At 34.8% G+C, this 14282-nt stretch overlaps 1 protein-coding gene across 5 annotated transcripts; it reads right to left on the bottom strand.

Moving 5' to 3' along the window:
- Nucleotides 1-110: 110 nt before the first annotated feature.
- acot18 (acyl-CoA thioesterase 18) lies at nucleotides 111-9003 on the bottom strand. 5 transcript variants are annotated; one of them, XM_079623621.1, is made up of 12 exons: nucleotides 8187-8613; nucleotides 7982-8071; nucleotides 7250-7452; nucleotides 6231-6330; nucleotides 5809-5999; nucleotides 4679-4842; nucleotides 2959-3078; nucleotides 2788-2870; nucleotides 2309-2402; nucleotides 2121-2201; nucleotides 966-1107; nucleotides 111-886 (listed from the first exon to the last, which is right to left on the bottom strand). In XM_079623621.1, the coding sequence occupies exons 2-12, from the start codon at nucleotides 7996-7998 to the stop codon at nucleotides 759-761; spliced, it is 1323 nt and encodes a 440-aa protein (XP_079479747.1). In that variant the 5' UTR covers nucleotides 7999-8071; nucleotides 8187-8613; the 3' UTR covers nucleotides 111-758. The 5 variants fall into 5 exon arrangements, with proteins under 5 accessions (XP_079479747.1, XP_079479746.1, XP_079479744.1 ...); XM_079623620.1 differs by lacking the exon at nucleotides 8187-8613 and adding an exon at nucleotides 8644-9003 and having other exon boundaries at nucleotides 124-886; XM_079623618.1 differs by having other exon boundaries at nucleotides 124-886; nucleotides 8203-8719.
- Nucleotides 9004-14282: the final 5279 nt, after the last annotated feature.

The following is a 14282-nucleotide window of genomic DNA, read 5'->3' as shown; positions in this document are numbered from 1 at the left end:
TTTTACAATACCACTTCATATTGTCAGTAGTACCACCAAAGCCAATGTGACAGTAGTGACATCTCTGGATTTTATGGTGAGAAAGAAACTGTAGATACTTCAAACACAAACACTGCACTCTTTCAAACTTGTTAAATAAAAAGGATTTTAATACAGCATATTTATTCATCCACAACTGATCTGTGAATAAAAAAACAAGTGATGTAAAGTTAATTTTTTGCTGCAAGTAGTTACAGAATCAATCAAATATTTTAAAACCTTAAGGCATTTGCATCAATTATTTAGTTTAAAATACTGACCCTCATAATTATGATATTCACTTTAGAAAATAGAAATCATTCTTTTTAATCAAAAGAAACAAATTAAGTTAAACGAAATAAAATGAAACAATGAAATCTACTAAACGCCTGTTTAGAAAGAGGTACAAAATGAAGAAAATGTAGTTTGATCACTGGTATTTAGTGTGGCAAGAAATCTTTCCCAAAAAAACTAAACTGTGTTTGTAATTCCTTTATTCGGTGTTATCAAAACCATGTAATAATGCTTTATTTATAATCCCCTTTTATTGCAAACATTATTAATGAATTATGTATAATTTCTGCAACAAATGCATTACATAAAAAGTAATACTTATTGTCCACTTTTGTTTAATACAGATACCAAAGCAAAATGTAACAACAAGTGCTGGCAATCATATAATTGCAATCGGAAGCATTTGAAAAAAAGCTGCACTCATATTAATGTTGTAAATGACAGAACTACAGTTTGGCCTTTGCAAAGTTTGAACTGAAGCAGAGGTGCTGCCGCAGAAATGCTAATATCTTGTTCCATGCGTCCTCTTGTGCGTAAGCGTGCGGTTTGGTCTGTCCACCCCATAGCATGACAACTGCAGCAACAACAACAACTTACATTCAGATCTATATTCAAACAAATTACTGATTCTATATGAAAAACATGTTGCTTACTTTTCTCCTTCATTTCTTGCAGCATGAAGTTAGTTGCTCGGAAGTGAGGCGAGTACGGAGGTTCGATCAGATGACCAGCATCAGGATACGTCAGGACTGTCAGCAAGTGCCGATTTCCTGCTTTCTCCATCATCATCTCCATCTGGGTATAAAAGATCCAAATCAAGGACCCAATCATAGTTGAACGTTACACGGCGTGTACGGCGTATGTAGACGGTACGATGACACCAATAGACTCGTAGGCTACGACGCAAGTTACATTTTTTTATTTATAATCAACCTATAAATCAACTAACAAATAAAAAATAACAAATCAACTAACAAATCGTGTGGTTACTGATAGTGACACCTGTTGGTCAAAGTTGATAACACAATTCACAATTCAAAGTTGATAATCATATATTCACTCTAATGTCCTTTCAATCCTGTACGACTTACTTTCTTCTGTAGAACACAAAAGAAGACAGTTTGAGAAATGTTTCAGCCTTTTATGTTCATTCAGTGGAAGTCAATGGTAACCAAAACTGTTTGGTTCTTCAATATATATATATATATATATATATATATATATATATATATATATATATGTATATATTACATACACACGTATGTATTTATATGTATATATATATATACATATAAATACATACGTGTGTATGTAATATATACATATATCAATATATGCAATATATATATATATGCATTCAGTTTTTATATATTTCAGCTTATCATTGTAATTCGTTTTTTATTAGTTTTATTCGTTTATCAACTTCAACTTATTTTAATTCAGTTAGTAGTCAAGGCAAAATTTCTTGTTTTTATTGAAGTAAGTTTTTTTAATCTAATATTTACATTTTATTTTATTTCAATTAACAAAAATGTTTAATATTTAATATATAGTTAGTTACTAATACAGTTTAATATTTAGTAAACAGTTATATAGTTAAATATTTGTTTGTAAGTTTTTAGTAATCCATAACACTGTTATAGAGGGGGGGAAAAAACAGGAGAAAAAAAACTATGAAAGGAATTAAAATTTTCGGGTAACCATTCCTTTAATACGGTCTCATTTTCTATTGTTATGTTAATATTGTCTTACATTAGCTGTCCTTTTGAGGTATCATGTTTGGTCAAAATGAAATCTATATAACTCACATCTGCAGCAGATTCAACAGAAGCCCAGTTCTGATCATCACCACCATTCACCAACAGAAAAGGACACTTTATTCTCCCAACCTATGTGCATTTAAAATAAATAAATAGAGAAATGGCATTACAAATAATAGTAATTATAAGCAAACAAACTGTATATATGAACAAATAAATGTCAAAGTCACACTTACGTCTACTTTGAGAGCCGGGTCTGAGGGAATCGGCAAGATGATGTCTCTCTGTATTACCTGATTCTTCTCATTCATACGTACCTTATTCATATGCCTGCAATGAACATCATTTGTTACTGAAACATACAATTCTATTTCCCAAATTGTGGGATGTCACATGACCGGGCTTGTTATGGTCCTCTGGCACTTGTTCAATTAGCTTGACAGGAAGACAAAATTAATTGTGTGCAGAAGAGGTCAAATATCCACATTCAGTAAATTCCAAAGTTTGTATTTTTTTTTTATTAGGTTTAAATGTTTTGCTCCATACTGCATTGGTTAGAAAATCCCTTGCCAGTTCCTGATTTTTTTTATTCACAATATAAATGTGAATCTATATCTATCTTCAATAGAAATGAAGAATATATGACTACCATTGCTATTACTATTGCATTAGATGAGGCTCAGTCAGGTTCTGAATTAATGTTTAATCCACTCACTTTTTTATCTCCTCAAAGGCTTCAAAAACAGATTTATCAATAGGAACCACATGACTTCCACTGATACACACACAGCACTGGGGCTACAAGACAGTAAAAGGATATTAAATAATAAAAAACTGCATTTAAAATGTAGATAACTGTAAATGCGTGTGTGCAGGTCAAGCGAACCTTGATGACTTTTGAGTAGGCCGCCATACTGAATGTGACGGCACTTCCAAAAGACAGACCAAGCATTGCCAGATTGTCCTTCTGTACCTTTGGATGATTTTGTAAAATCTGGTATGCTTTCTACAGGAATAAAACATATACAAAGTAAGTGGAATATCACGGAGCCCCTAAAGGGACGTAGTGCTGGAACAAATTTAGGATGGGAGACATTTTTTGGGGGAAAACTTTTGCGTTCCCTTGCAAAGTTATTTGCGTTCCCACACAAAACCTGTTGTGAGCTCGGACAGACACTTCCTGTTTAATGTCCCGCTGGCAGTGCTTCAGAGCTCCATACGTTAATGGAGCGCTTCCTAGTGTTTGAACTTGGACTCAAATATAAAGAAATGGGGTCAGTGCTTAACTCAAGGAATTTGTGATAGTCATTCCTATTCACATAGGCTATTCGAAGTTCCCGGATATTCGTGAGCTAAACGTTGTTAAAACACAAACGACACCTATTTACAATCACAGTAACCAATGAGCTACAACCCACTTTTCCTCAAAACGAGCTTTATAATATAAATTTGTCTCTAAACAGGCGATTGAGAGAAAAGTCAGAATAAGGGGCCGTCTGCAAAGTGCGAATCCCAAAACCCTTCTGCGCATTTTATATTATTAAACATATTCAATAGCTTCATCGTGACACACTGTACTGTCACCAAATTCAGTTCACACATCACTGCTGTCCTGCTGGTTATACTACAATACTTAGTTTGATAAAAATGCATTACTTTTCTGATTAGGCCTATTTATTACGAAACAAAATCAAAAACTTCACCCTTTTTAGAAAAAAATATTCAATAACTTCACACTGTTATACAGTGTAATGCCATCAAATTATAATTATTATGTGCAATTACTTCCAAAACTAAGTGTTGTAGCCTATTTACATTAGAGCAGTGATGTGTGAACTAAATTTGGTGCGTTACGGTGAAGTTATTGAATATTTTTCATAATATAAAATGTGCAAAAGCAGTGTAGTATGACAAGTGGGATACCATTGATGTGTAAACTGAATTTGGTGGCACTACAGTTTGTAACATTTAAGTTAATAACTATTTTTGTAGTCACGTTTTTGGGTTAAATTGCACTTTCCAGACGGTCCCTTCGGACTTTCTCAAAGACTCCTCATAGAGATCAATTTAGCCTTTATTGTAAAGCTCGTTTTGATGGAAATTTGGTTGTAGCTCTAGGTTACTGTGATTGTAAATAAGTATAGGCTAATTTGCGTTTTAACAACGTTTAGCTCACGAGTTATTGATCCGAGAAGTTCAATTCTGTGAATATATATAAATCCACCTTGAGTTAAGCATGACCGCATTTCTTTATTTGAGTCCAAGTTCAAACACTAGGAAGCGCTCCATTAACGTATGGAGCTCTGAAGCACTGCCAGCGGGACATTAAACAGGAAGTGTCTGTGCGAGCTAACAACAGGTTTTGTGTGGGAACGCAAATATCTTTGCGAGGGATTTGGATTTCCAATTTTTTTTTTCTCCCATCCTAAATTTTTTCCACCACTACGTCCCTTTAGGGGCTCCGTAGGAATATGGAGTTAATCTGGAAACAAACGCAATGCACGAGGACCAAATTAAATGACAAGGTCTGATGGCAATTGCAGTTCAGCAAGGATGTCATGTCAAATTTGGTCGACATTAGGAGACTGTCAAAAGTTCTGAATTACCTCAAAGTAAGAAACGTCAACATCAACTGTTTTCAGCTCTTCTGGAGCGAGGTACTCAAGTGCCATGGATGCAAAGCCATGAGATGCAAGCATGGCAGAACGATACTCGACCAAACCACCACCTCCTCCCCAAAGGTCCAGCACCCCTGGGTACGGCCCAGGGCCTAAAAAAAAAACACACCGCAAGTTATTTACAAGCAATTTCATTTAAAGTTGTGATTTAAAGAAAGTAGCGACAGATCCGCTAATATTTGATTTAACGGATGGAATAATATTTACGTGTCGGGTGCGGTGTCTGAAGACTGTTAAAGGCTTCTAATTACAGCATTGTTTGCAGCGCTGAGCATTGTAGTCAACCGCGATGCATCTGATTGAAAGCTATAGTGATTATATTAAAGGGAGCGCGCTTTGCTCGCTTTATGTATTTAATATATTCACAATTTGAATAAAAGTTTTAGCCTATTTTTCGTGCTGGAACAAAGAGGACCAGCGGCCAGGTAAACAGAAGAGACAGAGTTTCAGAAGAGACAACCGCGTTAAATGGCGAGTGAATCTACTAAATATGTACTAGCTTTAAGCTTACAGTTAAATAGGCCTACTAAAACATTCTTTGTTCTATTATTTTACTTGTGTTGTTTAATGCAATTTCATTAATTGCATTGGCTCAAAAGGCCTAATGTTGGTTTTATTGCTTGTGTTTATTGCGGCTACATGAGAAAAAGATTTTTGTTTACCTCATGTAGATTTAAAGGGGTGGTATAATTCCCTTTTCACAAGATGTAAAATAAGTCTTTGATGTCCCCAGAGTGTGTATGTGAAGTTTTAGCTCAAAATACCCCACGGATATTTTTATATAGCATGTTAAAGTTGTCACTTTTTGAGGGTAAGCAAAAACGCATAGTTTTTGTGTCTGTTCCTTTAAATGCAAATGAGCTGCTGCCCCCAACCCCCCCATTAGTGTTTCTGACAGATATTTGGTTGAGTGTTCTGTTAATTACTGCGGGTGCGGGTTTATCAAAAAGGACCCATGCAGGACTCTGCTTGGTATCATAGAAAAGGTGCATTTAAATCACTGTATGTCTGAATTGTATTTTTAATCTATCATGAGCATTTCATCATTTTGTGTATACCTGGAGGAAGAAATAAAGTTCCTCGTACTCCTTTCTCCCTGACGTTCACCCTCTGAACACCTGGTGCAACGTACCAGCGTTCTGTGACACTCGTCGCCAGGGGTGTTTTCTCGCTAAATCCTTCAGATAGATGCCCACTGTATACTGAAATGTGAATCACCATCGGTGTAAGAACATTTGTCTTACGCAACCTTGAATGAAAGGGACCGGAAGGAAAGATTAATAGAATATACATGAGAAAGTGATAACTTTCAATAAGACTAACATTTCACAATTTTGTATTCAGTTGACACCTTGAGATTTTGCTAGTCGAAGTCAAATATGTCCTCAATGCAGCCTGTATCGCGATGACATACTGGATTAAAGACGTATGATTCCCCCCCCAAAACCAGATTAGGGTGTAGAGTAGGTTTAGGGGTTACCTGAGTCCAGATCGACTTCCTGGTACGGGTCTCATGCTCCATATCAACCCCATCTGCTCTGTGCCTTCATAGGTGCCTCCCAAACTTGTATCTTTTGCCACTACATTTCAACAAGATCCACATCATGTCACAAATGCACACTGCAACAATTTTTTATGTTATTATTGTCTAGATAATTTTTTACTCTGCAAACAGGTAAGTTTGTGAATTCCGTGATTGTATATTTATATGCCCAGCTAGAAAATCCAGCTAAAACTAGCTTCATATTGTCTTTAGTTGGTCAAAGAAGGTTATTTATCATCATCCAAGGCAGTTTAGGCAGTTAGATCAGCTAGATTATATTATATATCTATATATCTATATATATATATATATATATATAGTAAAGACTTTTAAATTGTTATAAAAAAATCTATTTAAAATAAAAGCTGTTCTTTTGAACTTTCTATTCATCAAAGAATCCTGAAAATGTATGAAAAATGTATCATGGTTTCCACAAAAATATTACCCAGCCAGCACACTCGTTTTTAACTTATAATAATAAATGTTTCTTGAGCAAAAAATCTGCATATTAGAGTGATTTCTGAAGGAACATGATGTGACACTGAAGACTGAAATAATGGTTGCTGAAAATTCTGCTTTATCCATCACAGGAATATATTACATTTTAAAATAGAAAACGGTTATTTTAGGGTGTATTCACACCAGGAAAGTCCGATAGTTCACTTGCTTTGGTCCGGACCAAATAATTTTTATCGTTTTTTTGTTTGGTACGGTTCGCTTCCACACTGCTCTTTTTGCAAGTGAACCAAAATGTGTAAACAAAACCACACGTGTGCTAAGGTCGTCCATTCACTGGACAAGGATTCTCAAGTAGGGAAATCAGGAAGTGCAAAAAAAAAAAAAGGCTCTGAGATATAAATAAAATAAATAAATAAATTTGGAGATATTTCGTACTGCAATATTTGTTCTTTTACTGTTTTTTGTGTTATTCTCTACAAACGCAAGGTCCCACGCACCTGTCACTATTCCGTGTTCATCACTGATGTAGTGTCCAAACGCCTCCCAGAAGTCCTTGTCTTCTGATTGATGTAGACAGTATATCGTCACCTCTTGAGTTGGCAGTAAATTCATTATGACAATCTGAAACTTCTCGTCCACCAGCCCTCGACTGGGCAGGACAGAGAGCAGTGGACATGTCCCATTATCAGTGCCCACAGTCCTAAACAGAATTAAATGAGACATAGAAAAGTGTCTGAACAATGTCATGTATTCTCAATTAAACTGCATTGTTGTGTAGAATAGAATGGAATAATCTTTAGTGTCATTATACACAGGTACAATGAAACCCTATTTGGCTTCTCTCTGTAATGAAATAAGAAAAACTAAATAAGAGCAATACTCATAATTATTAAATATCAAGTAAAAGCAGTACAAAAACAGTGCAGCACATTTGAGTAGCAGTGACTTTAGTGCCCAATGTTTAGTCATTAATCATTAGTGCATGTGTGTGTGTGTGTGTCGCAGATCTTTATTTAGTGTGTGTGTCTGTGTGTACATGAGTATGTGTGTACATATTTAAAAGAGATATCAGTTTCTTCTCACTGCTTTCAATGTCCTGCAGGACCACTTTTATAATAGCTCTGTCTCTGGTGCTTTTCCATCGTTTTTTAAACTTAACATTCAGTCATCATTTACTGTCATGTAAAGGAAAAATTAAATGTCTTTATGGTTTTGCCGAGGAAATGTACCTAACAGGTGCCAACATGATAAAGTCCGATCAGAACAGGAGTTTCTTCTGTGATGGGTTTCAGATGATCCGAACAGCGTAAAAATAATGTCTGAAATAAACATAAACAACATACAAAACAACAGATGATAAATGGCAGCGATGGTCTTTACCCGAAAACTTCACAACATGTAAACGTTAAAACAAAGGAAACCAACAGTTCACACCATCAAAAAATGTGGCATGCGCTGAAGTTGTGCTCGGTGGTGCAGACCCACCCGGAAGTGGTTTAATCCAAATGATTTAAATCTTACCTCAAGGAAAATACGTGTTAATAATACGAAAATAGATGGAAGATATATGATCTATCTAACTTATCAGACTGTCGTCCAAATCCTTGGTTGAGTGAGAACAGTTCGTGGCCACGCTGATGACGAAATGTTACCTTTGACACAGATTTATGCGCTTACAGCAGCAAAGGTCGTTTAGATTAGATTTTATATTTAACTACTTTTTACTTAAAATAATTATAAAACTGTGATTTAGCATGTTGAAGGGGGGATGGGGGAGAGACATCCATAACTGCAACCAGCTCCACCACATTGTGGCAATAAAGAAAACACGTCTAGCCATTGGAATAATCTGCACATTATTAATGACAACATGAAACGTCCAGTTCCTCACCACAAGAATGCCATTCCACTCCACGTGTATTCCTGTACCAGTCCAGTTTTTCTATGTTTCCGTCCAGTGTTGACGCAAACAAAGCACTATGGAATTACTTTTGTGCCAATAATAATGAACGCAACTTTTCAAGAAACTGATGAAAATATCAATTGAAACTGAAAAAAATATCTTTGAAACTGAAAAAAAAAAAAATCGCGGGCACATTTTTTTTTTACTTCGTTCTTAATACACTGCATGTTTTGCTAACTATTTCTCATATTTCTTTCGCTGATCTGAACTTACAAATGCGCTTCCAGAGTTTTCATTTACGCTTCTGAAATTTTTGTTTATGCTCCCTGAGTTTTCATTAGCAGTTCTGACATATCTCTCGTGGGGGCGGGGCTAGTAGCAGTGTGTTCTCATTGGCTACTGAGTTTTTGATTGACAGTTTCTTGACCTGGAAGTGAAGAAGTCAGTCTTGTGTTTACATGTGTGGATATGCGCGTCTGTAAGCAGCTTTCTATTTTATTTGAGTGATATTAAGTTTTTATTTTATCTGTATTTACCTGCTGCTACTACTTTGACGACAGAAGCTTTTAGGAGCGCAAGAGATCTATTCAGTCTATTCAGGTGTAATTGTACATTAAAGTACTGTATAATACTGAACATTGTATAGTGTCCAATGTTTTCGGAGAATATTTGTTTATTCCTGATTATTCTTTTGCATGTTAGGCTCTGATTAGGTTAAGCTGTTACAATTTAAAGAGAATACTAGCATACATTGTGTGATATATATTCAGCCGTCAAGAAAGTTTCACTTCAACCAGATAATTAAAGTTGGCAACCATGGCCATCACATTACTCATTTTTAGAATATGCATTTGCACCATCAAAATTAATGATCACTTAAATAAGAGGAATTTAAACAGTATGAAAATTACAATCGTGGCCTGCTGTCAGATGATACAGAAAATGTAGATGATAAAGAATGTACATTTATTTGAATTCATATTTTTAAATACATTACATTAACTGGTTGTATAAGTCACAATTGAAAATGTTGATGATTGTTAACATTTTAATTTTAAATGTTAGAAGATAATATTAACTAAATTAAATAACTAAATTAAATTATCAGCATGATTTTAAAAAATGGCAACAAGAACATTCTTTGTGTGAAATATGAAATGCTATAAAGTTATAGCATTTCATATCTCACACAAAGAATGTTCTTGTTGCCATTTTTTAAAATCATGCTGATAATTGAATTTAGTTATTTAATTTAGTTAATTTCATTAACTAAAGGTGGTGTACAAGGATAGTCCACCAAAAAATGAGAATTCTCTCATTATTTACTCCCCTTCATGCCGTCCCAGACGTGTATGACTTTCTTTCTTCAGTTCACATAAACATAAACAAAGATTTTTAAGGAAATAATCCATCTCTGTGAGTCTATAATACAAGTGGATTGTAATTCATGTACGTACGACAGTTGGTCGGTTACATTATTAGTATTTTCTTATCTAGCCTATTGTTTCACTCCAGAAGGCATTGATTCATCCACTGAGGTCGCATGGACATCACGGTCACTGTGTGTGGTTTTTAAAGCATCTTTAGGACTCGCAGAGATGGATTACTTTTCTTAAAATCTTAATTCGTGTTTTTCTGTAGAAAGAAAGTAAAATGTCTATGAAATTATGAAATATCTGGGACAGCATGAGGGTGAGGAAAATAAGTGAGAATTGTATTTTTTGGGTGAACTATCCCCTTAACATCCATATGCGGTTGGTATGCTAATCCATGATCAGCATAGACTAATATGAATAAAGTGCAACCTCTTGTGTACTTGTAAACTGTATTTGTTTTGATCTAGGAAATTAAAATATTTGCTATTTTATAAAAATAAAATAAATCCGGTGTCTGAAGATCAAGATCCCACTCATTAAAATGTGATGTGTCTGAACAAAGTAAGACTCTTGTCTGATGTGGACAGTGGATCTCTGGCACTATCACTCCATCCTGTGTGTCAGCAGCAGAATTCTGCTTATGGAAAAGTTGCTCCACTCCCTGGAAAATGAGAAAGGAAACGTATTATAATCTAACAATACAAACTGCTTTGAACTCCCACATACAGTAACAAGTTGAAGACTTAAAATATTTATTTCAAACAAATTATATAAATGTTTTAAGGGATTTTACAGTACTAAATATTTACATCTGAGTCATGCACCATTTATCATCTGTTGTGTAACCAGTAGATGGCTGTATAGCCCTATATATAAACATATCCATGGCTGTGTATTCCCTAGTTGCTGGATGTTTTCAGTCATAATTACTTGCATGTATTAGGTTTTGAATTTGGACATATATTTATTATTAAAGATTAAACATTTTTATCAGAAATGTTCATTTGAGTGAAATTTTTTGCATTATTATTAGTCAAGTATGGACACAGAAAAGGCTATTTGTTACTCATATTAGCTACATATAATAGCTTTATCAGTCATTTCAAAAACTCATCGCAAATTAATAAGAAATTCAGGTTTGAATAGTTTTATTGGAATGGTAAAAAAGGCTTTACATTGCCAAAGCTGAATCAGGCAGTGATTGACAGCGCTCTGGTCCAATGCCATCGGCTATTGTCTGATACAGTAATTTTTGTACTTTAGGCTACACAATAGCCTACAGATACTGTACAGTACTCTAGACCAATGTTGTTTGGGGTGGCTGGGGGGAAATATGATCCAATCACAGCAAATATGATCAAAGACTGTAATATGTAGATAAGTCATGTAATGATTGGGCTAACAGTTAAATCAAGACAACACTGTATAATGTTATGAGCTCACTGAGCTCTAAAATGCCTCACCACCTGAAAAAGCAAGTACTTTATTATAAATAGTATTAGTATTGTATAAAAAAAAAAAAGACTTACCACGAGTATCCAGTATCCTGATAGCGACGATGACTAATGATAATGATATCATTCGTATGTAGCCTACTATTCCTTCTATAAGAAATCATCTCAACAATATAGTGTACCAGCAAATAAATACAGATACAAACTTAATATCACTCAAATGAAATAGAAAGCTGCGCTTACAGACGTGCACATCCACACATGTAAACACAACACTGACATCTTCACTTCCAGGTCAAGAAACTGTCAATCAAAAACTCAGTAGCCAATGAGAACACACTGCTACTAGCCCCGCCCCCACGAGAGATATGTGTCAGAACTGCGAACGAAAAACTCACGGAGCGTAAACGAAAACTTCAGAAGCGTAAATGAAAACTCTGGAAGCGCATTTGTGAGTTCAGATCAGCGAAAGAAATATGAGAAATAGTTAGCAAAACATGCAGTGTATTAAGAACGAAGTAAAAAAATGTGCCCGCGATTTATTCTTTTTCAGTTTCAAAGATATTTTTTTTCAGTTTCAATTGATATTTTCATCAGTTTCTTGAAAAGTTACGTTCATTATTATTGGCACAAAAGTAATTCCATACAACTGCAGGGATGCCAGATTGAGCCCACGGAGAGCGCACACTATTCAAATGCAAATGATCTGAGACAATACATGCAAACATGCAAACCTGCCACATCACTCAGCTCGATAAAACACATCAAGTTTAATCAGATGAATGCATTATGTCATCTTGCGAGGCTGTGAGGAATAATCCTGGGAAACTTACCTCAGAAGTGCTGGTTTCACTTCGAGGAGCAATGGATCCAGATTAGTAGTAAGTTTTTTTATTCTTATATGCTTTGTTCTAATCGCGATATGGAATAGTGTCTGTAAACCGCAAAAAGACTGTGATATGAATCGCGTTTCTGTGTGTGGCACATATGCGCGCTGTTGACTAGTTTTGGATAGACTATAAAGTTTTTACTATAAAATAGACATAAAATAAGCTTTTGTTAGCCAGTTTCTGCTCATATGTTAAATATATAGTATGTTTTGTCAAAAATAAACTCATCAACTAAGATGTTATAATGTTTGTTTGTTCCAATGTAACGTTAGGCTACATCAAACTAATGAATCCTTAACTTTGAAATATGTATGATAAATAGTATACTTTAAAAAAGGACAGATTACACTTGAAATATTGTTAAAATTGTAATTGTTGTTGATTTACATGTGAACACTTTTTAATAAAATAGCAAAAAGTATATTTACAAGGTAGAATTTAATGAACGTGAGAATGTTCATGAGAATGAACTATAAATTATTTATTATTGTTTTTTATTAGTGACACATTTGGGCAGAGGATGTATTCCAAAACTTTCTGAAAATACAGTATGAGAATTAACTGCACAATTACTAGAAATGTTTACCTTGGATATTATACAATTTGCATGTATAAAAAAAAAAAAAAATATATATATATATATATATATATTGTCCTCACATTCTTTCTTGTGTGACACACCTGAATGAAAGGCTCATTATGCAAGCTCATTATGCGGATCATTATGCGGGTCATTGTCTTCTCAGGTGTGAACCACTTACTATACATGATGGTTTTAGATCAGTCACGCCCCTGCGCATATTGCCTTTCCAAAAAAAAGTGTTTTACAAAATTTTAATCAATGTATTGTTTTATGTGAATGATTAGGCAGGATGATTTTCAATCATTTTGAAGGAAAAACTCTAGGCGACAACATCCATTACTCCAAAGTATTGTGAACACATATTTACTATGTGTTTTGTGGCGTTATTTCAGACACTTTAATTTTTTGTTTTTTGAATAACCATGCATAAACATTATTCTCTCAAAAATACAAACATGTACATGCATGTTGCTCACATATTATGGTAGCCCTGTTTGTGCTAAATAGAGTTTAATTACACATTTGCCATTAATATGTTTCTAAGCAACTGAAAAAAGCACAAATGTCAGGGCATGTCAGAACATCTCAAGGACCCCAAAAACATCTTAGACCCCAGAGGGTTAATACAAATTATTGCACTTAATATAAATCATTATCCTACTGGTAATGAAAAAGAGGTTGTTTAAACATAATGGGCCCTATTTTAACGATCTAAGCGCGTCTAAAGTGCAGGGCGCAAGTTAAAGGAGAACTCCGGTCAATTTTAACATTGAGCTCAATTTTTAATAAATTTGGAGTGCTGTCAATACAGAGAACAACGTCAAAAATCGGTGTTGCCTACACCGTGTTATCCTATTTTTTTAATTTGCACCCTATTGACTTGAATGGGGCAAGTTTTAAACCTGCTTTTATCCTCTTAACATCCTTGATCTGTCATTACAAGTGCCCAGCCATGTTGAGTGATTCCTTCAGAGTGAACAAGGTGAATCTGACTGCAGTAGATGTGAAAGATATTAATAAAAATGATGTTAATTCAACAAGCGCAGTATTTACCTGTATTTACTTCCTGTTTTCGGTCGAAGTCATAGGTACATAGGTAACTAAGATGATTTTTTTTTCAAATATCCATCAGAGCTGATATTCTCAAAACACCACACAGCACCGTCTTCGGCTAACAGCTGACAGTCTGAGTCTCCACTGTTGCTTAGTTACCTATGATCACGCTCGTGAACTCGACAGTCGACTACTTTGGACTTCGACCGAAAACAGGAAGTAAATACAGGTATTTGCGCTTGTTGAATTAACATCATTTTTATTAATATCT

Source organism: Phoxinus phoxinus (assembly GCF_949152265.1).
Source record: "Phoxinus phoxinus genome assembly, chromosome: 9".
NCBI classification, from domain to species: domain Eukaryota; kingdom Metazoa; phylum Chordata; class Actinopteri; order Cypriniformes; family Leuciscidae; genus Phoxinus; species Phoxinus phoxinus.
This window is presented reverse-complemented; position numbering and strand designations above follow the sequence as displayed.